The 26793-nt window shown below is 29.5% G+C and overlaps 4 protein-coding genes across 5 annotated transcripts; 2 read left to right on the top strand and 2 right to left on the bottom strand.

Annotated features, from left to right (window-relative positions):
* Positions 1–1371: 1371 nt before the first annotated feature.
* On the bottom strand, positions 1372–2497 carry veli (L27 and PDZ_signaling domain-containing protein veli). Of its 2 annotated transcripts, XM_018549029.1 has the most exons (6): positions 2446–2497; positions 2346–2406; positions 2187–2228; positions 2001–2113; positions 1668–1913; positions 1372–1597 (listed from the first exon to the last, which is right to left on the bottom strand). In XM_018549029.1, the coding sequence occupies exons 2-6, from the start codon at positions 2380–2382 to the stop codon at positions 1439–1441; spliced, it is 597 nt and encodes a 198-aa protein (XP_018404531.1). In that variant the 5' UTR covers positions 2383–2406; positions 2446–2497; the 3' UTR covers positions 1372–1438. The 2 variants fall into 2 exon arrangements, with proteins under 2 accessions (XP_018404531.1, XP_018404530.1); XM_018549028.1 differs by lacking the exon at positions 2446–2497 and having other exon boundaries at positions 2346–2428.
* A 1346-nt stretch (positions 2498–3843) lies between these two features.
* Positions 3844–10351, top strand: CkIIalpha (casein kinase II subunit alpha). Its single transcript, XM_018549027.1, has 8 exons — positions 3844–4008; positions 5533–5764; positions 5845–5956; positions 6166–6378; positions 7114–7308; positions 7502–7853; positions 8078–8168; positions 10253–10351. The coding sequence occupies exons 2-7, from the start codon at positions 5670–5672 to the stop codon at positions 8158–8160; spliced, it is 1050 nt and encodes a 349-aa protein (XP_018404529.1). The 5' UTR covers positions 3844–4008; positions 5533–5669; the 3' UTR covers positions 8161–8168; positions 10253–10351.
* Positions 10352–19035: 8684 nt separating this feature from the next.
* Dus2 (Dihydrouridine synthase 2) lies at positions 19036–22258 on the bottom strand. The gene is made up of 5 exons (XM_018548996.1): positions 21875–22258; positions 20068–20581; positions 19759–20004; positions 19350–19688; positions 19036–19283 (listed from the first exon to the last, which is right to left on the bottom strand). Exons 1-5 carry the CDS (start codon positions 22053–22055, stop codon positions 19178–19180), a joined length of 1386 nt encoding a protein of 461 aa, XP_018404498.1. The 5' UTR covers positions 22056–22258; the 3' UTR covers positions 19036–19177.
* Positions 22259–22593: 335 nt separating this feature from the next.
* On the top strand, positions 22594–24315 carry LOC108781132 (uncharacterized). Its single transcript, XM_018549026.1, has 2 exons — positions 22594–22762; positions 23864–24315. The coding sequence occupies exons 1-2, from the start codon at positions 22594–22596 to the stop codon at positions 24313–24315; spliced, it is 621 nt and encodes a 206-aa protein (XP_018404528.1).
* Positions 24316–26793: the final 2478 nt, after the last annotated feature.

Genomic DNA, 26793 nt, shown 5'->3' with positions numbered 1-26793 from the left:
TGATATATATATATATATATATACATATACATCTTATTATATTTTAAACAAAAAGCTATTATGCCAAATTAAAAAATATAATTTATGTGATAATACCTTTAATTTAAATTGACGCCGAAATAAAATCCCATAAAAATTTTACATTAATTTCAGTGATACGTATCACTTGCATAAAAGATTTGATATTAAAAACGCTAAATTATAACCCTATAAAAATTATTACCTTACTCAATCCAAATAATATATATATCCAAATAATATATAAACAACGAATAAAAAATTAATATTGTATAATAATTTCATTTAAAATTGGAAATGATTAACTCGCGCACTATTGCAATTGCCCACTGATGCATGTTCGTATTTTTCTTATGGCGCCACTCCGATTAGAGACTCTTTTAGGACTGTGTTCTAATATTGACTGCTCATGCTAAAAATGTATAGTAGACGTAACGTAAACTGTAGATTCTCAGCGCTGGCAGTAAAGTTTGGAACGTAACCACTGTTGGCAGCGGTGGGGGTAGAACAACACTGTAGAGTGAGAGGTAGATAAATGGATGAGCGTTCTTTCTCTCTTTGCTAAATCCTGATTAGTTGTTGATTTAGCAGTATTGTTTGTATGCTGTGTCAAAGTGTACTTATACAATTGTCGTTTGCATAAAAGTAAACTTGGTTAAATGTTAATAAAACTAAATAAAATGGTAAATTATTGTTTTTTGTAAGGTTATATGTGCATTACGACAATCGCTCTACATCCGATTTTCACAGAGAGATAAATATATTTCACATATAATATTCGTACCATCATTATATGAAAGAGATTAACTATAATATAAATCTCATAATATAATATTCTTCATTATGTGTCAATTCTGCTGGTATTTATTATATACGACCAAGGACCTGTGTTACACGATGTGATAGGCTTCTCATGCTCGAAAAAGAGACAGAACATTTATCCATTAATTTAGTCTGACTAAAACTTCTTCCAGACTTTATATCAATTTATCTATTTTTCACTTCACACATCTTCTTATCACCTTTAAAGCCAAACAAAAAAAGTAAGACCTAATTTTTCATTATCTGGTTAATATGTATAATAATTAAGCTTAACCTGATATTTTATCTAATGAGTTTCATCTACGACATCATCAGATGAAGCTTATTGGATAAAACATCAGGTTAAACTTAACAAGTTAAAATGTTTAATATACATATACTTTAACATTGATCATATAAAGATAATACAAAAAGATGAGAAAAAGTATATAGACAATAGGTGTTATATTTATTGAATGAATATATGCATATAATTCAGTTATACACTAGTCAAATTTATAACTATAAAGCATAAATAATTTAAATGTATTTAGATGTATTGATAGACTACAGTCGATAAACTTCCATTTTTTGAATGAATTAAATATTGCACTTATATTTATTGCATATGTTGACGCCTACGAGCAGCTCTCTGTTTATCAAAACGTAATTCCATTTCTTCTAGAACACGTGGAGTGTAACGAACTACTAATTTTACAGAATTTTGAGCTTGCTTTAATAATTCCACTGCCTTTTCATGATTTTCACCTTCGACGCACTAAAACAAATTATTTTATTATCTAAAAATGTGTTTTTTAATAAATAAAAATGATAACATTTTTACCAACCACTCCATTAACAGATAAAAGCTGATCTCCACGTTTTAAACCACCGTGTCTATCAGCAACACCACCAGGAATAATGCGAGATATATAAATCGGCGAATTCTGTTCTTTACCTCCCATTACGTTAAAACCAAGTCCTTCTTCTGTTTTAGGTAGTTCGACTACACGTGGATGTGCATGACCTTCACTGGCTGCAAAAGCGGCAACAGTTGCTTTTGCTGTTGCAGATGCACGTACATCCTGTGATCCCTTTACAATTGTGAATAAGTTATTAATTGTAATGTAATTATTAATAATAAATATTAAAAATTAGTTATCTATTGCTTATATTCTTACCTGGATATCAACAGTCTCGTAAACATGCTCATATACTTCCCGTACTGCACTAAGAAAATCACTTTGTAATACCTTCTGTAATGCTGCTAATTTTGTTGTAGGAACCTCTCCTCCTAAAGAAAATTAATATTATAAAGTTAGATAATTGTGAAAATATATAAAATGTTTTATCTTCTAATTGTTTACCTTTCTGTAGTTTATCTAATAATTCTATAGACCTTTTGATATCTACAAAGGATGAAGTTTCATATAATTTCAGTATAATTATTAAAATAATCATTGAATGTCATCTATACGTCATAATAGCATGTGTGTCAACTTATAAAACAATTAATAAAAATTTACCTCTTGCTAAAGTGAGAGGCTCGCCCATCGTAGCCATATTTTTGTTATAACAATTTGTGATTTTCTTTCTCAGTTATACTTTTGTTTGCTAATTTGTGATTTTCTTTCTCAGTTATACTTTTGTTTGCGAAATATATATATATATATATATACTGCAACACAGTGAAAAATATACAGTTTAATGTTTTTATTTGCCACTACCAAAATTGATCATTCTTTCGATCATAAATAGGTCAATGCTAATTTTCAACGACTGCGCGCAATCGAAGGAATAGGGAACAGGAAACAGAGAATGGAAATTTCAATCTATCAAAAAGCATACCGTGAAATTTACAACGTCTGACAAGCTAAAATGTTTATTCTTTAACTGTGCAAAACTCTTCACTCACAAATCGACAAGATGAAAGTCTACAGTCTACACCACCACACCACACTGTCAACAGTCAACGATACTATCCAATCACAAGTGTTGGGTGGTGTTGGGACGCTGGAAGATCGATGGGATAAAGCCAGAAACACATAGAAAAACGTAAGGCCGTAATAGGCCTTCTACAATAAGCCATTACCTGTTTTAAGTATTAAGTCATAAGAAATTGACCACTCACAGTCGATTATTCTTCTTACATTCGATTGTGATTGGTAAATTTCTTATGATTTAACACTTAAAACTTAAGCATGGCTGCTTATTGTAGAAGGTCCATAATGGGCCTTCTACAATAAGCCATAAGTCATAAATCGGAAGTAAGAAACTAAAAATTGACGACTGTGATTGGTCCATTTCTAGCTGATGACTTATGATTTGTGACTTACGGCTTATTGTAGAAGGCCCATAAGACGTAATCAGTGGTAATCAGTAAGGAAATCGTAACATTGGATTCGCTACCGGCCTTACGGTCTCTACTGTGATTGGCCAATTCGCTTACTGATTACGTTTTACGACCTTACGTTTTTGTATGTGCCATGGGCTTAGCATGTTCATTGGCTACCGTGTCACATTTTGCCGCGCGGCAAGCGTTTCCGCGTCCAGTGTGCTGGAGCTATTACTGCCTTAAATTTTTTCCTTAGGTTGGAGTCACATTGAGCGGTAATTACAGCGGAACGGAACAGCGAGACCAATCACAATCGCAGAAAGTAAAGCAGCGGAATGATTGTAGAGTTCTGATTGGTTTCACTATTCCGTTCCGCTGTAATTACCGCTCAATGTGACTCCAGCCTTAAGTTTTTTTTTGTAGATCTGGACTAAAAGTTTTGCGACCGTTTTATAATTCGTCTCGCTGATTGGATTATACTTTTAAATCCAAAGGAATAGTCCTATCTGAGTGAAGAATCATAAAACAGTTGTAAAACTGTTGAGTCTGCATTTTCTCTCCGAGATCTCGGACCGATTTGTAACATCGTGGACACAGACTTTAGGCCGCCATAATACGCAGCTTTTGTTGACACAGCACGAAGGGTTTCCGGTCTAGACTTTCGAAGTCTGTGGCGGGTTGCCGGCTGCCATCTTGCACCTCGCTCGTTTGAGAAGCCGGCCGCCCTAAAAAATCTAGAGTTTCACGCGTTCGCGCGGCCTTAGCAACTTCGTGAGTGATTTTTGTACACTCGCAACGAATCCAGGAATCCGTCGTGTTGAATTCAATCAATATTCAGGCTCGGAATGGTTTAGGTGAGTCTCCTAAATGGGTCTACATCTATTCCTTGATCATGATGGCGTGTGATTTATTGAGTACATGTGTATACGTGCCTTGTGCCTCTTACATGCTTTTGCGTACTTTTCTTCCGTTGATCAGTAGTATGTTCCTCTCATAACTCCTCGAATCAGTTAGAAAATTAATTTTATTTCGACACGATTTTTTGGGCCTCCGAAAAGAAACTCAAAAATATATTTTTAAATATATCCAAATTCTAACGTTATAACTGATAAACGAAAATATAATACTTCCTCTACTTAATTGTAATTGATAAAAACTTAGATCATATTTCTGTCTGCATAATTTTATCACACTCATCTTTATCTTTTGTCAGTTCAAAATACAATTTTTATGAAATTTTTGGCACTGTTTTTAATCATAGCAAATTTGCATTTGTATCTCGAGATTTTAAATCTGTTTAATATTTTTAAAATAAATTATATGTACATTGGTAATAAATTGTAAAAATAATAATAAGAAAGTGGGAGAAAGAAAGAGAGGATGTATAAATTTATATTTTTTTTTTAGGCTTCTGTATTATTCTCTTTTAAGACATCGACATATTTACACTATATATAAAACTTGCTAATTTCTTATTGTCATTGCAAATTAGATATACTCACAAGGAGAGGCTATGTTTATCAATTTTGATTAAACTTGCAGTGATGTTAACAGACAACTAGAAACCAATGATTATAGAACTGTTTCTTTAAATATGGATCTTAAAGAAGCCGTTTCATACTAATAATTAATTATGGCTTTATGGCTCAAGTTTTTTCTTACCTAATGGTCATTTTTAATCCTTCTAATGATTACACAATACAAAAAAATGGTTTAATGGAAATCGAAGGGGACACAAAAATGGCCTTATTGGCTATTCTTTTCATTTATCATTGATCGCTTGAAACCAGTATTCTGTGACACCACAGTTTAGTATGCTAACTTCTAATCAACAGCAGCTTGTTAATATGTCTCTTTCTATAATAATAGTATATACTAATAAGCATACAGGGAGTATCTATATTCAACTCATTATATACTTGGTTTCTAAGATCCATTCAAAATAGCTTTACAGATTGTTGATTTTATATTCATCTCTAACATTGCTTCAAGTTTTATCAAAATCAGTGAAGATTAGAGCATTGTCCCTCCTTGTCATTGAGCATATGACATGTATTAAAGCTGCTGTACATATATCAATGTAAAAATGTACATTTAGTATAAATATAAAAATAGATTAAGTTGCGAAATTTTTAATATACTTTATTGTGTTGTTAGACAAAATGTATATTTTATAATTTATAATATTTGAATTTCAGTTTTATACTTAGATTGAATCAATATACAGCAGCTTTTATATGCATCAGTGCATTGTAATCCATACAATTGAATTCACAATTATTTATTTATTGTAGCAATTTAATTGATTTCTTTTTTAAATTATTTTTCATATTTTTTTATTTATGTAAACATTCAACAAAATTGTGTAAATTGCTTAGGTTCATTACTGTTCTCACATGCACGTAGCTGGATAAGCAAGAAAGTTAAAGTCGCTAATAGCTCTAAGTTTGGAATAGACAGTCGAGATAGTATACCATTCAACAAGACGCTTATCGATAATAATACTTCTCTAAGAATGGCTTTACCAAGTAGAGCACGTGTCTACGCTGATGTAAATTCACATAAACCAAGAGAATACTGGGACTATGAATCTTATGTTGTCGATTGGGGGTAAGATTTATCACAACATGTCAATGATATTACCACTATTATAATATATTATTTTATTTACTTTATATATATTTTTTTAGGCAACAAGATGATTATCAGTTAGTAAGAAAATTAGGCAGGGGTAAATATAGTGAAGTATTCGAGGCCATAAATGTTACAAACAATGAAAATTGTGTTGTAAAAATATTGAAGGTATGATAGAGTATGGTCAATATAATGCTACAAACACTTTAAAGCATTCTTTAATTAATTAATTTGTAAATTCTTCTAATTAATCAATTAAATGTTTCAAAGCATTTATATAAGACTGACTGTATTCATAGTCATGTTATATATCATGTTATGTATAAATATTTGATATAAACTAAAAGCTGAAAGTAATAATTTTTTATTTGTTACAGCCTGTTAAAAAGAAGAAAATAAAAAGGGAAATAAAAATTTTAGAAAATCTTAAAGGTGGGACCAACATAATTACACTCCAAGCAGTTGTTAAAGATCCAGTTTCAAGGACACCGGCATTGATTTTCGAACATGTCAACAACACAGATTTCAAGCAATTATATCAGACGTTAACTGACTACGACATAAGATACTACCTCTATGAATTATTAAAAGTGCGTGTATTGTTAAGTGCAATGGAACTAAATATCGGTTGATGGTGAACATCAAGATTATTGTTTGTTGATAGATATAGGTGTATATCACATCAGTCTGAAAAAGAGTTAAAAAGTTGAATTATTATATTTTTATTTTTCTCATTAAAATCAAGGATGTGACAGTCATTACTTCAATTTTGCTTTTTGCAGCATTCTTATATCCATACAAGATATTTTGGATGAAAGTTAAAATTATTTACATATTCTATTTTTTAAACAATTTAAAGAAGTCATTTGTTTATAGATTGTGATTAGTCTATGGCTTTTCTACGATTTTACTTTATTCTTCCTCATTTGCAGTTTATTTGATATTAATTATACATTTTTTTACTTTATCAGAGTATTTTAAGTATTAATAACTGAAAATTATATTTATATATGAATTTACATTTTTGTGAATAATTTTAATTGTTCTATTTTTTTTTACTCTTTTTTAATTATAATTTAAAAAATCATAAAACGTTTTATTTTAAAAATGCATTTGACATTTTACTTAAAAACACATGTGAAAAATTATTTTTGTTCTTCTGATAAGTGCATCAACAAGTTATAAAATTTCAACAATATTTTTGAATTTTGGACTTTTGAATTATTTGTTACGAAGGACATATTGAAACACTACGACAATGTACTATCTAATTAAATACAAATAAAAATGTAATATAATTATTTCTGTTTTATATTCCTGAACAGGCGCTAGATTATTGTCACAGTATGGGAATTATGCACAGAGATGTGAAACCGCACAATGTTATGATAGACCATGAAAATCGAAAATTACGATTGATTGACTGGGGACTAGCAGAGTTTTATCATCCTGGTCAAGAATATAATGTACGAGTAGCTTCCCGCTATTTTAAAGGCCCGGAATTACTTGTAGATTATCAAGTAAGTATTTTGCAATATTAAAATCTAACAGGCAAAGAGATTAGAAGGACGAAAAAAAGATGAAAAACAAATAGAGAGGTAATATATCTACCTGATTCTAGATTTTAATTATCTTTATAAAAGTCTATTATTAAAAAATATTTAAATCTTATTTATGTAAGTTAATCTTGAATAATATTTTGATGTTTTACAGATGTACGATTATTCATTAGATATGTGGTCATTGGGTTGCATGCTAGCGAGCATGATATTCAGGAAAGAACCGTTTTTTCATGGACATGATAATTATGATCAACTAGTTCGAATTGCAAAAGTTCTTGGAACTGAAGAGCTATTCGAATATCTTGACAAGTATCATATTGAATTAGATCCTCGTTTTAACGACATACTAGGCCGACATTCGCGTAAACGTTGGGAACGTTTTGTACATTCGGAGAATCAACATTTAGTGTCCCCAGATAGTTTGGATTTTCTTGACAAACTCTTACGCTATGATCATTATGAAAGATTAACTGCACGTGAAGCAATGGAACATCCTTATTTTTGTAAGTATATATCGACTTGATACATTATTCAAATATTTTTTAGTATTTGTTTTTGTATTGTCTTACAAGGTTTCAAATAGGTTTCAAAATAGAAAAAGAAAATTAAAGTTACTATAATAGGCTTGTATGATACATTTATATTTTGTTCAATGAAATATTGTGTATCAAAAATATTCTGTTTTTAAGCATGCATTTGTTTAATTATATATTTTCTTCTATTTTAGATCCTATAGTAAAAGAACAGGGTCGTTTGATGGTGTCATCGTCACCTACTCCCATGGCAGGCTCAGTGCCTGTAGGTGAGTAGCGACCCAGGTAATGTCACCACCTTAATCTACCTCTATATTAATTGATATAATTATAATATAATTAACTTATACACTACAAATTTAATATTGTAAAATATGTTTTTCTTATTTCATCGAGATATGCGCTCTCAATGTATCGTTTTTTCAAAAATGTTACGCTCAATATTTTATATCTATCATTATTATTAGATTTAATAATATAACAAGCAAAATAAAACAAATACATTCGTGTGTATATATATATATATATATATATATATAAATTTTTATGCCTGATACTATGTGCAGGGATATAATCACGAATGTTATTTGCACTTTACTTTGAAATATAATCTGTATTTAAGTAAGATAAAAGAAATGTAAGCTGTAAATACATTACAAATAGAAAATATTGATTATATATACACATATTGTTTATTTGTTGTATTAACTAATTTTATACGCCAATTACCAGATATGTGACATTGAATAATAAAATATGCGCGTGCATGCATACATACGCACACAAGACATGACCACTCCTAATATTTTTGTAGAGCAAGGTTGAATAAAAAATATATTCAGACAAAATTTTTATGATTTGACAGAACACAAACAATAGTAAAATTAATTTTTCAAAAAAACCGATTTTTTATATTCATTTTTATGTTTAAAGATCATGATCATTTTTTCAAATAGAATTGTATGCGTTTTTCTTTAATATTTACTATTATTTATGCTCTGTCAAATTATCCATTTATCTGAACATATTTTTAGAGCTTATTCTATAAAAACGGTTGATCACGTTAGGTGGAATACCCTGTACGTTTATACATGCGAGGAGTTCCAAAATATTTAGAACAATTTTCATGTGCAGATAGAGCAGGCTATACTGAGTTGAAAAATCCAAAATAAATTTTGAGATTTTCGCAATAAATAATGAGATGTCAATTATTAATTTCTAATGATTGCTGAATAAACCAGTATTTTATCTGGCTACACCACCAAATGTACATCTATCTGATCGTTAAGCACGTGGACAATTGTTTACTACAAGCGACAATAGTCGCTACACATACGCGTTTATGTAGTCATGTAATGATCTTATAGAAAACACTTTGTATTGTTTAAAAATCAATATTTCTTTAATTATTACGAAAATTGCAAAATTGTACAGAACTTTTTGACTCAGTTTAATACTCTTTATCTGCACACGAGCATCATCCTAAAGATTCTAAGGTATCCTGTGTGTGTGTGTGTGTATAAAATACATATATGTATATATAAAACCATTTAATTTGGCATTATATTTATTAGATCTATCTCAGTAAGATTACAAGATAAAGGGTAGCCACTTATACGGGGACATCCTATATGTAATACAGTGATATTTAAACAATAATATAATGTTACAATGGCGTATTCTGTATCTGTATAAATCTTCAAACCCCTGTTTGTTATCGCGTTTATCATTGCTTTTAATGAATAAAAAATAATCTTAATTATTTTTTGAAAATATTAGACTAATCAATCTACATTATAGGAAATCATCATTAATACTATATGTATCTATATTTCTATTGACTTATTTTTTTTATGAAATGCAAATAGAAAAATGCAATTGCACGATTTTTAAATAAAAGATTGTTTTGAGCATTTTGCGTATAAAAGTAGGTTAAAATGCTTGAAAAAGAAATATTTTACGAGATATTTTATATTTTATTTTACTATATTTTGACATAAAATATTTCGTAAACAAGACTCATTTTTATAACTTACCTTAATACTTTTATGCATAGCACAGAATAATCAAATGAATCTACAAAAAAAAAAATTGCTTTTCAAGAAAGATATGTAATTGTATATTATAAATTGCATAATTAATAACGCAGTAATAATGGAATAGGTGTTCAAAATTATCCAAATAGTGTGACGTATCTTATATAAACGGATACTTTTGAAATCGAACAATTTACTCATATTTTCTTGAGATTAAGTGAAGTAAGATATAATGTACTCATGCATAAATTATGTAACATTCATATATATATATATATACATATATAGTAAAAAATCTCGTGTCAAGATTTTTTAACTAACAAGTTATTACAGATCATCGTGGCGTAACAATGAGCAGCGTACCGATTCATGGGACAAACGGATTGGAAAGCATGGAAGAAATTGGAAGTGGGTGTTTGACCCTCTCAGAAGAACTGCCTCAATTCTTATAAATTCAGCAATTGTCAACTGAATCCCAATCTACTACAGAATATAACAATACAACAGCAAATATTTCATATTGCCAAGTATATTCTTCTCTGCACGAAAATCATTCTGGTTTGTAGCAACGGCTTCATTAATCCTATCATCTAAAACTGAACCATCTTATTTTATTATGTTTCCTTCAAAAGTATATAACTATTCAAAATTTGCGATGTACTTAGAGAATTATGAGGGAGATTAGGATTCTGGCATAAAATTTATCGCATGAACATATATGCTCCGACCATATTGGCCGGTGCATGCGATACCGAAAGTAGTGCATTACTTCCGTTTTACAATTTGCGATGCATTTTCCTATTTCTACTTTTTTTTCAATGTTACCGTTATTATGTTTTTGGCAAATCTATAGATACATAAAGATGCAGCTAGATACATTTTTATTTGAAAGATTATTACTCGTGTTTACATAATACGCGCAATGACTATGAAGAGAATTTAAACCACTCTTATTTGCATTCACATACATGACATTCATACGCAACGACGGAACACACACATACACACATATATCACACTTGTATACATACCTTAAACCAATTAATTTGATACTTTTAACAATAATAAAAATGTTCATTTATATCTGATGCAACAATAGTTGAATAAAATGTTTGTTATAGCCAAGTACACTCTTTGCGCTCTGTGAATACCTGCTTTGTACATCCAGCGATACTACCGCCGTTATTTTTCAACGAAAATAGAATATAAAGATTAATCTAGAAGTGTAACGTAAAATAAATTCGTTCACCATATATATTTTTGTTATATGATGTTTTCGTTTTTTAATAATTTCTAATAGAAAAATGGATATGAATGGAAGCAGGTTGCGGTAAATGTTACTATACCAGTTACCACAAACAAATTTACGAACGCCTCAAACTTGTCACAATGCCTACACATTGATATACGTATACACACACACACACACACACACACACACACAAAAGCATACGCGCGCGCGCACGAGCAGTGAATGATTTAATTTGAGCCACTAAAATACCTCTTAAAAAAATATATTTTAGAGAAAAATATTTCACATAAAAAGTTGTATCGTTTGAAAAGAAAAAATAATGGTAAAATTCATTTCCAAACGATTTTTCAATACCATATATAATAGTTATCATCACTTTTGAAAATAAAATTATATATTTTTAAACATGATTCCTTTAATTATTCTGCATATAAAAGTATTAACGTAAAGTTATATTATATATAAATTTTATATATATATATATATAAGTTTATATATAAATTGTTTATAACTTTACGTTAATACTTTTATATGCAGAATAATTAAAGGAACATATATGTAAAGAATATAATTTCGTTTGAAAAAATCACGATGATATTATTATATGATTTTAGAGAAATCAATTTTCTCAAAATTTAATTTCACCATTATTTATCTTTTAAACGATACAACTTTTGTTTGGAATATTTTTCTGTAAAACACACACACACACACACACACACACACACACACACACACACACATAGGGAGAGTCATTTAACTCAGGATATTTCAACATCTTGAAAAGGAATATATATAGTATACATACGTGATGTCGCATTTTAACTTTCATATCGAAATATTTCAAAAAATAGAAAAAAATGTCTCAGACAATAGTTATATGGTTTGACGAGATACAAAAATAGGAAAATGAATTGTCGAAAAAATCAATTTTTCGTGGTCTTATGACGATTACAGCTATCATTTTAAATAGAATTGTATGATTTCTTTTACATAATATAATTCCTCTTAGCATATAAAAATATTAAGTTAGAGATATCGAAAAATCAATAGCTTTACGAGATATTTTATACTTTATAGTTTAGAGTTTGTGTTTCAATTCTGAAAAAAAATTCGGCAATTAAAAATCTACATATTTAGTGTATAAATTCATAAGCAATTATATAGAAGTATCCAAGATCCAGCTTGACCATTACGTGTTCTCATTGGTTTATACTTTATACTTATACATTTTGACATAAAATATATAAAATATCTCAAAAATTATTAATTTTTTGATAAACTTTCCTTAATAATTTTATAAATTATTTTTTATTTTTTTTTTTGACATTTTGAAATATTGTGAAAATTAACATGGGACATCCTGCATATATTCATATGAACAACATACTAATTTAAAATATAAATATATGTGTACATTTGTAAACTCGAGCCCTATGCGCAGATCAATCTTAGGGTCACTACACATACATCATCGTAGTGCCTTATATCAACATATAGACTACATTTACATGACACTTTTAATTGAGCATCTGTAGTTATAAAACTGCTAATTACAGTCATTCCATTTTTTTAGAAGAATAGCTATAATTGGCTAGTTTTGTATCAATATGGATGTTATGTTATTAAACCTAATTAAGGTGCTATGTGAACGTAGTCATGATCGACATAAAACGTTACGTATGTAACGCACAAAGAAGGACGATAGCATAAGAAGACGTAACTCATTTCTTATGCTATGTTCTTTGTGCGTTATGTTTTATGTTGGCTATGAGTTGACGCAAGGCAAAGCTCTGACATAAGGTGACGTAAGGTGCTACGGCAACGTACGTGCGATAGCCGATAGCCCTTATCCTAATAATTTACAACAAAAAAACTTGCTTTTCGTGGTTACACACCGTGATTATAATTCCTAGTATCTTTGTTATGCATTAAACACGTAAATTATTCTGTATTAATATGTAAGGCTGATTCATATAATGTACATTCGAGAGAATCTGTACATCAAGATGATACACATTTGTAAAGAATGTACAGGAACACAATATGCTCCAATTTCTTGTATAATGTATCTTTTTTATATAATTTTTCAAGGATTTGTCAGTTCCTAATGTGAATATGAATAATGCATTAAGAAAAATTTAATCGCTCATTATTTACATTTTCGTGTATTAATATAATGCACATTAACATAAAATGGAATATAATGAAAAATTACTATATAAAACTCTACTAGTTAAATAGTAATATTCACACTTCTTAATCTGACTAGTGTACCGTTTTTGCCCAATTATAGTTTAAGTATATACACACACACACAGCGCGCACGCATATCATACACATGTACACACACGCACACACACATGTACGTATATAAATGGTTACGTATATAGAAGATGTAATAATATACAGAAAATGTAATATACATACGTAAAATTATATATAAAATATCTAAAAATGACGAGATTATTTACCTACGAATAGAGTTATATAAATATTTTTTATTTATTTAATTTTCTGCCACATTGTACTATTAAGAAGTATTATTATTTGTATGTATATGTGTATATATATATATATATATATACACACATGCGTAATAGATAATATTTAATTGAAAATCCCTTTTACGCGGCAAGAACGGTGCACACATACCTACTTGTTTATTCACACGTACTTGTTTATTGAAGTTTTACATCCCTTGTTCATATACATTAAGAAAGAATTTATAATAATGTAGTTTTTAGTATAATGGAACAGAAAATAACGATTATCTAAATAAGCAAATTAACTTGGGAATGAAGATAATTAATTGGTTTTAATAGAAATAATACATTGTGCTAAGTTTTGGCTATGACATCATTTTTTTACATCATAATATGCAATTTATTTAAAAAGAAAGACAATGCATAACTGTGTTTACAATATTTTACCCTCTCTCTGTCTCCCATTCTTGATCCTTTCCCAAACTCGTCCTATTTCCTCTTTCCTTTTTTCTCTCTCTCTCTCTCTCTCTCTCTCTCTCTCTCTCTCTCTCTCTCTCTCTCTGTTTTCATTTTCTTTCTGTTTCCTTCTTAATTTGTCTCTTTTTGTCTGTTTATTTCGTTGAGTTTTTTTATCCTTTTTTTCTATTTCAATCTTTTGTCTTTTTTCCCCTTTTTCCTTATTGTTTCTCTATTGTTCCCCACTTTCAATTTTTTTTCGTCTTATTTCCTATTTCTTTTTGTTTCTGTCTTGCATCTTCCATTCTTAAATTTATTCTTTTTTTTTTTTGCATCACTCGTATCTTTTTTCTAGGTCTCTTCCCTCTTTTAACTAATTATACTGATAGAATAAAGTACTCTTGTTTCTTATTCCGTTTGCAAATAGATATTTTATATATTGTTATTACTACAATATCAAAATAATGTACATCCTTTTACCATGTGAATATATATTATCTCAATGTGTTATAAGGTATGGTTAAAATATGATAATAAAGAGTGCTTTCCATTTGATGGCTGAAATACAGTCGATACAAGTATCGTCCTGTTCCTATTGTTACATATGAAATGCAAAGAAAGGTAGAACATTTCTATCGGCTTGTGTCATTAAATGGAAAGCAAATTTTGATAAAATAAATAGAATATATTGCATAAATGTAAATTAGTACTACAATCCAGCACACACACATACACACATGAATAATTAGTATATTTAATATTTTTATATTAACCACATCAATATTATAAAATAATTAAAACATCCAAACTGTTTTCTCTGTGAAAATAATATACTTATTCATCATAATTGCTATAAATAGAAAAAATTATATCAAACTGAAATAACGTTACGATATAAAATTAAAAACAACAAATATAATTTCGTTTCTAACGAGTATTAATCTTTTTAAAGCCTGCGACACACGATCATGCTTGTTTTCTTGTTGGATTGCTAGCTGCATTAAATTCTTACCACCATATTAGTTGCGATGCTGGCACTGTTTGCACCGCAGTCAATAAGGTAGCAAGATTTTAATTCAGCTAGCACTCCAACAAGAAAACAGGTATCGTATACGAAATAATATTCTTCGTAATAATTATCGTTTCTCATTGGTTATAATTCTCCTATAAAATTTAATATTGTTTATTTAATTCGCCTGAAATAGATATTATTTCGTTAGTTATTCGTACATATGCAAAGAATATTACTAAGGCCTCAGTAGTCTAAAGGCTCAGAACACTCGCATGGAATGCAAGAGATCTGGGTTCGACTCTCGGTCGAGGTGATTTTTCGCACTGAGAATTATTTACAGATTTTAATATGTCATTCAACATTATTAAGATCGATCTAAGATGCGTAAAGAGAAGAGCATCAAAAATTATTAAATTGTTAATCAATTTAACTCGCAGTCAATTCACACAATTATAGAAGCACCTGAGATCCAGTTTAACCGTTACGACTTGATTCTCATTGGTTTTGATTCTCACGGTCCTCTAAGATTTATTAAATAAAAAAAATTTTCTATTTAAAATATATATTTGGATGTATGGTTTAAAATCCAATTTTATTCTCGTTTATTGAATGATTGATACAAATTCATCATCTTAATTAACTTCCCTCTGATTTCCAAACAAAATTTCATGATTTCATGAAAATTTCAGATTTCTCTAACTTTCAATATTAAAAATTTTGCATTTGCGATCCTGATTTAAAAATCATTAAATATTTGAGATTACAATATAAATTACTGTTAATATTGTTGACACTGTATTTTTAACTATTAAGTCAAGAATTTTAATTTTCCAAAAAAATTTTGCAAAATTCCGATTTTTTCTTAAATTTCTTTGACCATTTTTAATTTTTCTGACATTTCCCTGATTTCCAATTTTGTGATAACTATTATATATATATATATATATTTCATATAAAATATTCATTTTTTCAATGATCTGAATTTATTATTTTTTTTTAAGTGATGAGAAATTGATGTAGATATTATTAGAAAACATACAATTACATTGAAGCAAAGTATATAATTTAGAACATGCAATTGTAAGTTTTTTTGTTTTCCGCGATATATTTATGATTTATTACTTCAATATTATAATACATGACTTTTAATGAAACAAAAAAAAGAAATTGAATAAAAATATAAATTCTGATGTATTTGGAAGAAAAATATATTATATGTAATTACTATAATTATAATTTATTTCGTCTTTATTTCCTTTTAACTTTAATATTAATAATTTATGCTAAATATCTCACTTATAATCTTATTATACATATTATGAGGTACTCATTTAATAATTTCTTGTTTTAAAAGCTTTTAGTTTTTTATGTATATATTATATACATATTCTCAACATATTAATTCCAATATAGGTTCCCAAAAAATGATTCTGCATTGTAAATATCACAGAGAAGAATCATATTATAATAAAATATATAAACACAGTGTCATTATATAAGTTCTAATAATAAGTTATGTACAAATAAATTAATTTGATATTAATTTCAAACTGCGTAAATTTTTTAATTGTTTGCGAATTACACCAATTCTAAAATATCTCAAAGTTTACATCATTACCTGTTGATTTCTGTTTCTATTTTGCTTCAAGAATTTTTTCACGTATTCAAGTAAATATATAAATACAAATTAAAATTCAAAATAATTACATAAAATATTGACATATGTACATTTGCTCCCGAGTATCGTATAACTAGGATTAATAATTTGCAAATCATAAAAGTTAAATTAAGCGTTTATTTAGCGTTTAAATAATAAAATTATGTAGAAAATTTTCAATAAAATAGTATGAAAATAAAAAAACATTATTTATTTATAATATAATGTATTTGTATTTTTTTTTAAATATTTATATCAAATATTTTCTGATACATTCAGCTGGGTATTCAAATTAGGGCAAAGTCTCTTCCCTTTGGTTATGGAAATCCGAATTTATTCACCCTGAATTCATGGCATAATGTACAAGGAAATAAACTTTGTTAAGTAAAATGTAGACGGAATGTAAACAAAAATATTATGTAGGTTTTCCTATTTGTATTTTATAAATTTGATTTAGTGTTTTACTGATAAAGATTCAAACTGAAGTTGAAACGTATATACACAGTATGAAATTCGCGACTCAAAATACTATTAATACGGAAGGCTGCAAAAAATTGTGATTATTTTATAAAAGCTAATTTTTTTGATTGTATGTATGTAATAAGATAAAAATCAAATTTTTTTTAAAGTCAGCATATCAAGTATTAGACCTTTAGCAGAGGTACTCCTTCAAAGATATCAAAAAAAGTGATATCACAAAATCATAATTTTATAAAAGCTGGAAATTTAAGTACGAATGTTTTTGTAATAAAAAAAAATATAGGAACAGCCCAGTGTTGAACCATGTCGCGTCAAAGCTATTTAAAAATCTAAAAAAAAATACAACATAACTATTTCATAAAATCTGAAATTTAATAAAACATTAAATTATTTAATACTATATACGAAAAAAAATAGCTTTCTGATGACACAAGTCGACACAAGTATCTATCTTTGGCACTCTCTGAATGTCAAGAAAGATAGAATGACGTTTGTATCGACTTATGTCATCAGATGGAAGGCACCCTAAGCTATTTCCTTCGCTGAACGCAACCATAGGTCGCGTTCAGCAGACTCAACAGTTTTAAAACTGTTTTATGATTCTTTGCTGAGATAGGACTATTCCTTTAGACCTAAAAGTATAATCTAATCAGCAAGACGAATCACAAAACGATTGCAAAACTGTGAGTTTATTGAACGCAACCATTGAGTGGACCATAACGTGTGTGTGTGTCCATATTCTCCTTCCATTTATATACATATATTAAGTCCAATCTACAATTGAGTAAACGTGAGATTATGGGAGTAATAGCAGTAGACTTGAAACACGATGACGGCGTTCAACAGATTTATCAGTTGAATGAGTGCTCTCTATTATTGATGTATTCTTTTGGATCTAAAATTTGATTGCGTGATCTAAAAGAATACGTCAATAATAGTGAGCGTTCATCTCAATTGTTGAATCTGCTGAACGCAGCCAATGAAAAGCCACAGACAATAGGAACAGGAAATAAGAGATTTCAGAAAGCGACCATTCTAGTATACACGGTTTTTGATAGATTGAACTCTCTTACTGCCTGTTCTTTTGATTATGTTTCTGGTTTAAACGTTGTACAACATATTAAGCCGGCAGCAATACTTGTATTCCTGGATTCTTAGCTGGATTAGAATCTTGCCATCATATTGGCAGTGGTATACCGACAGTGCCAGCATCATAGCCAATACGGTAGAAAGAATCTCATCTAGCTAGCAATCCAGCAGGACAAACATCGTATTCCGCCAGCTTTAATCTACAATCGAGTAAAGATATGTCGTGACTCTAAGATTACAACAACCAATCGGGATAAAATTTCGATAACGGCAGTATTGATTGTTCACCATGGATAGACAGAGGCTTTGTTCAGAAAGAATGAGAAAAATAGCACTATTAGCACTCTTTCTATCATATTCCATCTTCATCGTTCATTAGATAAGGATAGTATAACATAAATGGTATTGATACATTTATACGATTATAGAATGGGCTTAAAGCCTATTCTACAATCGCGTAAACGTAGTTGTAAGTGGCTGTAGTTGTAAGAATTGACTTATCACAGTCAAACATTTTTTCATATTTGACTGTGATTGATTAATTCGTACAACTACAACCATTTATAAGTACGCTTACGCAATTGTAGAATGGGCTTACGTCTACGTTTACGCAATTGTAGATCGGGCTTAATGTTCTAACAAATAAACTGTCTGAAACGTTAGATTTTTTCAATTTTTTTTTAGTTGTGTTGACAATCATTGTCAACCAATGTTTATTCAGTATTCAACAAATCATCTGTTGTATCCCTATAGTCAATAATCACGAAGCAAGATTTTACTATATGAAAATTTGATTGTACAATAAAAAAAAATAAAGCAAATATTATTATAAAAGAATGTTACAAGTGGTAAGATTTTTTTCATCAATAATTCCTAAAAAATAGAGACATACCAGAGCAGCACCTTGTTCGGCCCATTTTTTGTTTTTTTCCCTAAAAAAAAAATACATTGAAGTAATTTAAAAAATGGAGAAATATTTTTTGTTTATTACAATTTACCAGAAAGAGGAGCCATATTTTCTGCCATCGACAGTAACTACAGAACAAAAGAGTTTATTCTCCTGCCGAGTATTATATACCGGCATTTTCTTATGATGTTCTTTAGTCCACTTAAGTAACCTAGTCTTTGGCAGTTCCGAGTCTGTTATATAACTGTTTCTCAAAAAAGCACAACGCATTAGAAAAACATCTTCCTCTTCATGAATTTTTCTTTTATGAGAAATACTATTGTTATCTTTATTGAGAATTTCCGGTGTTACTTCAAAACGACCTAATAAACCTTTAGCCTGGAACTCTTCACTTTTAGATCGGCAATAATCATCTAATTTCCACACTTGACTGAAAAAGTTCATTAAATAAGAATAAAAAAAAAAAAGCAAATAAAAAGAAAACAAAATAAGACATTCACCATATTTGTTCCAGTGTTTGCGCATTGAGAAATCTTCTACCTAGAGGAGATTCTTGAAGTTCCCGTAGAATATTCTGTATGCAATATTTTGTATTAGAAGGTGAATTGTCGCAATTAATTGCATGCTTTAAATACGATTTTATAACGGTTTCCATCGGAAGAGAATTTTCTTTACGAAATATTGAGCAATTCCACTCGGCGGCGCGAGCAAGCATTACGCTACTACAACCAGTTTCTTTTTTAAATCTGTGGAAACATGTTTTAACAAATTAAACGAGATCTTCCGATAGACATGCACCAAAACGTTACCTAAATATATCGGAATGTTTTTGAATATCTTTGGATCCACCATTGGCAATAACCGGTATCGAAAGTCTAGCAGAGATCTGTTGAAGAACATCGTTGCGATTAGGATGCTGCGGTCTTTCCTCAATTGTACGACCATGGACAGCAATGGCTGCGATACCGGTGGAGGCAAGGGTATCACAAAGTTGAAGAGTTTCCTCGAGATCAGGCAAAACGCGTATTTTACAGGTAATCGGTACAGTTACTGTCTCAATCAGCTTCCGTAAAATATCGATCGCTTTCTGTGGTTCGCGAAGAAGAGATGCACCCATTCCTCCGAGTATCGAAAATTTCTTTGGACAACCCATATTAACGTCTATGCCTGCAACATCATTTTCCACCATACGAGCGACTTCAGCCGCTCTTACTGGATCAGATGTACCAATTTGAAGAACAACATGTTCTCGTTCTCGAGAACAAGTACGAAACACTACAGTACCATCAGTCTTATCGATGTAATCAACAGTGCCTAAGACATCTGCAAATAATGATATTAAGTAAATCTAACAATAAGATTACATTCAGTTATGTCGATAATTAGATCACAATTATAATTTCAACAAGAGAGCAAACGTAGGTATTATAAGTTATATTACAAAAAAACAATTTAATTTTTATAGAAACAAGATCATTTAATTTTAATTAACAGAATTTGACATAAATAAAAGACTATAATCACGATATAATGCAATTAATATAACTACAATTAATTATATCAAATATATAACGTTACAGAGAGAGAGAAAGAGAGAGATTTCTATAGAAAAATACCCTGACAGCAAAATATTAGCATTTTAAGGCCAAATTGACAGCAAACAGAATTTGACTACAAAACTACAGTCCTGTCTGCGTTGGCTATGGATTTATCGACAAAACTGCTGACGCTATGCCAGCAGATTGGTGGCAGAAACCAAACAATGTCTGCTTGAATCAAGTTTTGCTTTCAATCTGCTGTTAGATTATACAGGACTTTGTTCAATTTTTGCCATCAATCTGCTGGCATATCATGTCTAGCAGGCTTTGTCAATTTCTGATAGAAATTTGCTGACAATGTCAGATAATATGAACTCTGTATACATACAATTTTCCAACAAACATTTTCTGTCACTACAAAGTTATGTTTGCAAAATGTATAATAACCTCTTGATAAACTAAGCCATAAGCAGATTTGTTGCAAACGTGACAGCATTCTTTAAGCAAGAATACAACAATATCTGTCAAGAACATCCATTTTTATTTCAAGTGGAGACAGATCTGATCTGTGTGGCCTCAATTTATTGTTATCATATTGCTATTGTTAGATCTGTTCTAATGTTGTCTTCAAAACATATTCTTCAAATCAGGTTTCAATATGAATCTTTGGATACAGTAGACGCTGGTTTTGTAATCAAATGGTTAGCTGAGTTATAGCCTTTTTGCAATAAAAAATTAGTAGCAGGCTCTGCTCGAAATTTATCTCCATAGGCTTTGCTATCAGAGTAATATATCATGTTGAGGTATAGATCGTTTTCCACTCCATGCAATTTGGCACTCCTGGCTGTGTTCCAAAATTGCCAGTACTAAATATCTATAGCGCAAGTAAACTAAAGGTTTTTAGCACCAGTAATAAATTTGGAACACAATTCTCGTGAATATTATTTGTTATTTAATATTTGATAAATAAGGATGAAATGATTCCGAGAATGCTGTGTCAAATGGAACGCAGCTGTGATAATGTATATAAATCTTAAGCAATTTATCATTCCAGTTAAACGAAAGAAATTTATTTTACCATTCTCTCGACGAATCGAACGAAGTAGTTTTCTGTCGATTAATTCCTCGGTGTAAACTATATCCGCGCCGTAGTCCAGAGCAAGTAAACGCATCGGAAGGGTTCCGATGCGCACCATAGGTGCTAGGATGAGCTTGTTGCTGTAATCGAGTCTCTTTTTCGTAATCAATTTTTCTTCCATGTTGGCATACGAAGAAGTTGTGATTTATTCGGGGAATATATAAATGTTTGCTTCTTCTTTTTCTTTTAAGTGGCACTGAGTCGAATCACGTACTTCATTATTTAACAATATTTCTCTCATCATGCCTTTCACTACCAATTAGAGTGCCGGTCACATGCGATGTATTATATCTGTGTGTGTACTGCACATACCATGATATAAAGCTCTGCATCCACAGTACTAGAATCAGTTCGAGGAGTTCTTCAATTCAAGAATGCGTAGCTAATCAACATGTAGTTTTTCCGTAAAGACTACATGTTGATTGGCTACACATTCTCGGTCTGAGAATTCGGACAGAATTCTAACACCATGGACACAGGCCTTTATGTCTCACCTCCACCCCCTCCACCACAGTTGCAGAGTGGAATCAAGTGGGAATAGTGGGATTGACACCATTGGAACCGGCAATTTGGATTTGGATGGAAAATTCGACCGACTATTCTCGATTGGACAATCGTAGATTACTTGGAAAGGTGTTCGCGACGAGACAACGGTGATCATGGTGAGCGCGAGCAGTGTCGTGGCGCATCTTGTGAAATTGCTGGTGACTGCAATGTGCATGGAACATCTCGCTGAGCCCTACCGGGTGAAAGCCTTGCCAATCACATGGTCCTTGCGTGCCTTTCGAATCCTCTTCATGCATTCGATTCTGGGAATCTTCAGATTTGGTAAATACCTTTACGCCTTCAAATCTTGTTGCGTTTACTCCTTTTTCCCAAAAACATCTCTTTTCTCTTACAATGGCAACATGAAACCAATTAATTGAATTTTTCCCTTTATTTTACTTTTTATTCTTGTTTTGTTTATTATGATATTGTCTTGATTCTTTTTCAAATAAACCTGAAATGTTACTATGGTTAAATTATTGTTATACATCTGCATTGCTATTTTTCCAGTCCTAAATTTTTTTAATATATTTTCTTTTAACATACCTATGCCTCTTTTCCCGACAATCTGCTTTTTTTTTTTAAATCGCTATCCTCTTCGTTTAAGAAACAATCACTTATAGGTATGGGCCACCTAAGATTCCATGTCATAACTTGAGGGGGGGAGGGGTCACAGTGAAGAGTGATTGATACAAAATGACACATAGTCGCATACAGTATTTAATTTTTGCGTCTAAATCAGGAATAGGAGAGGAAGATATTTGCTGCATTTATCAACATTAAGGATTCATGGTAATTCATGCAAATTATTTGCTATCATTGGAACACGTGAGGAACTGTCATAAAAACATATTCAATTCTATAGTGGGTTTGTCTTCTTCAATTCATCTTCTGAGGATTTTTTCATTTCACTTAGTTATCTCAATAAAAAATAGTGATATTTTCATAATTATTTTTATATCATATTACTTTAATTTTTTTCGAAATGAATAACTTTAGGTAGAATATCAGTATATTGTAATTAGAAGATTTTATACACATTAGTAACTTAAAAATTCATATCCTTGTGTACATTTATAAAAAGAATATTTTAACACATGCAATCACAATAATATTAGTTTTGTTGTTTACTTAATGAGTTTTAATAAACATTATCTACTTGTAATTGCATATGTAATAATGTAATATTATTTCTTACATGTTCCAACAACTAATATAATTTATATAATAATATGATCATGTGATCAAATTGTATTTATATACATACAATGTCTTTACACAATTATAATATTGAACCTTATATCATTTTGAAGTCTGTTTAACTTGAATGTATATATGTATATTTTCTTATGTAATTTTTTATTTATTATGTTAATGTTTCAGGAGTACCATTTACTTCATCATCGACACCTACAGCAAGATGCTTTCGAAGTTTTTACGATTGGTTTTCCAGTGTCATTGAAATTGTCCCTTTGGCATTGCTGACATCTGGTATATTAAGCGCATATCAGATAGATGAAAAAATTCGTACGTTGTTATTATTTCTTGGTACAGTGCCAGTAATTTTTCCACTAGCGATAAAACAGAAGGAAAGCCAAATCAGGAAACTGCGTTTCTTGACTAATATTACTATCGTACTACAGATACTGACGATAATGATACTCGGCTTAAAAAATGGCAATTACAATGTCATTAGTTTAGTTGCTTCCTATACTTTTGAACGTTTCTTTGTAGAAGAATTTTGTTATCGATACAGTATTCCGTATACCGATCTGATGCAGTATTGCATATGCTTTGTGGAAGTTTTCACAGTATCAACGATGAAAGAATTATAAAAAAATAGAGATTTTTATTTCAATATTTACTTGTCATCTATTTCAGGCAACTGTTATTCAAAATTTAAGCCTCTTGATTAGTCATGACCACATTGTAATTGTGATGTCATAAGCAAGAAATTATACGTTTAAATTTCTTTGTAAATATTCCGTACGTAAATAAAGAAATTCTATTTGTAAATAAAGAAAATTTGGATAAAACGAAATAATGTGATCGCATTAAAGTACTAGTGAAAGCGAGTTGAAGCTATCGTTACTCCTCTTAGCAGTTAATAATCCTAAAAAGCATGCGAAACGTGTATGCAGCCTATTTTCACTTCGTGTATTTGTAATAATAATAATAATAATAGCTTTGTTGAAAACATGGATAACAATAACATAAACTAAATAATATACAAGACAGTAACAAACAAGAAGTGATAATAGATACAAATATATTGTAGAAGAAATGAGATTACAAATATAAATATATATAATTTTACGTATCATTTCTCGCTTATAACGTCACATTCTAATATAACCGCGACAACGGAATCAGAAGGCTTAATAAATTGTACATATTTGATACAAAGAATGTCAATTTTTAAGATAACATAAAATTTATGCCATTTGTTATAATATTAATCTTATAACAATTGTTCTATAATAGATGACATTGTAATATATTATACATACATAATATATGCACCACTGATTTTGCTATCAACTTGTAAATTAACAAGTTTTAATAATGTTTATACTAAATTTTCATATATATTTTTTACATGTATCAGAAGATACTGCCAATTTTTAAAGATAATTATTACAATCTTTAACGTATAGAGAGGGTACCTTAATTTAGCTAACATAACTTAAAAATATGCTCCTTGCAGACTAGGGATGTTTATCGATAATATCGAATATTCGATATTTTTACTGTTCGATATAAAAATATCAAATAAAAAATTATGAATATCTAGATATTTTTTAACTATTCATATTCACTCTCTATTTTTATGAATACTTTTAATTTTTAACTTTCTTCTTTGAAGACTTATCTATCAAAACTTAGATAGCTGTACTGTACTGTGCATAAATCTTCCAATCAAATAGAATCTTCCTTATGTTAATAAATATTGAAAATGGTTTTCGTTTGTAAGCTTAATTATTAAAAAAAATTGAAATATTATCGTCGCTTTGTTAAATTTTTTTATAAAAAAATTTATTTATTATTCGATGTCTATTTATTTATGAATATAAATAGTGTTTAAATATCTGCATATATTCATAGTCGATATTTTTGCTCGATATCGACATATCTACCGTAGACCTATTTTAGACAGAAGTTGTATAGGATGATAAAAATCATTTTTTTTAATTTATTTTAAAAAATTGTAAAGTGAAAAATTATGTAAGTTGCGGCATGCAATTATACATATCTTTTTTAAAAAGCAGTTCTATTTTCTGTACACTAATTGATTATTTATCTCATTTTTTGCATAAAAGTATGGTTATCAAATAAATTCATAATTTACAAAATATGTAATATTTCATGTCAAAAATTGCCAAACTAAAACATAAGATATAAGTTTAAGATAACTGACTTTTTTGATAACCATAATATTTTTATATGCAAAGTAATTAGAAGAATCATATTATGTAAAAAAAAAACCATAATTTTATTTAAAAAATATCTTTGTGTAACTTTAAAAAATCGGTATTTTGTATTCTTAGACAATTGACCCAAGGAGAACAAAACAATAATATCAATTTGATATCATATTGACCGAAGTTTAGTTATTTTTTTATTGTCTCTTTCTCCTTAGGTGATTTGCCATTATTTGTCTCTTTTTAGATCATATATATATATATAACTTTTGTCTGAAACATTTTTACCTGCCGGGATCAGTTTTCGAAATATTCGTTTGGATTGTTCAAAATAGGATACTCTGTATATGTACGAAAACAATAGCTGCGTTCGGCAATGCAAATCTGAGTCGGAGTGCTCTTTTTCTACAGTGTACGTGACATATGCTATAATATAAGAGCACTCTGACGCCTCAGATTTGCAATTACCGAACGCAGCCAATAAGTAGACATTTTTTAAGACTATTTTAAGAACGAAAGTATTTGATGCGCTATTATTTTTGTCGGTATTTAGCCATCAATTATTTATTAGCAAAACGAAATATTTCGATTCGAATTGGTTCCAGATAATTATGATAAGTCTCTTGTAAATGTACAAAAATTAGGTTTCTAAAAAATTATATTTTTATTACTGTTTTATATTTATCTTGAAATAATAAAATAATTTTTTAGTAACAGTTTAATACATTTTGTATGACATAATTATAATAATAATAATTTCACAAAGTCTTAATGAAAAGGTACTAAACTTTCTGACACAATTAATATAGTATAAAAAATAATCTAGGATGTATATGTTGAATTTACTCAATACTTTTTATAGATGTTTAAAAAAAAATACTATAAATTGTG

The sequence above is a fragment of the Cyphomyrmex costatus genome, unplaced genomic scaffold, assembly GCF_001594065.2.
Source record: "Cyphomyrmex costatus isolate MS0001 unplaced genomic scaffold, Ccosl1.0 scaffold76, whole genome shotgun sequence".
NCBI lineage: Eukaryota > Metazoa > Arthropoda > Insecta > Hymenoptera > Formicidae > Cyphomyrmex > Cyphomyrmex costatus.
This window is presented reverse-complemented; position numbering and strand designations above follow the sequence as displayed.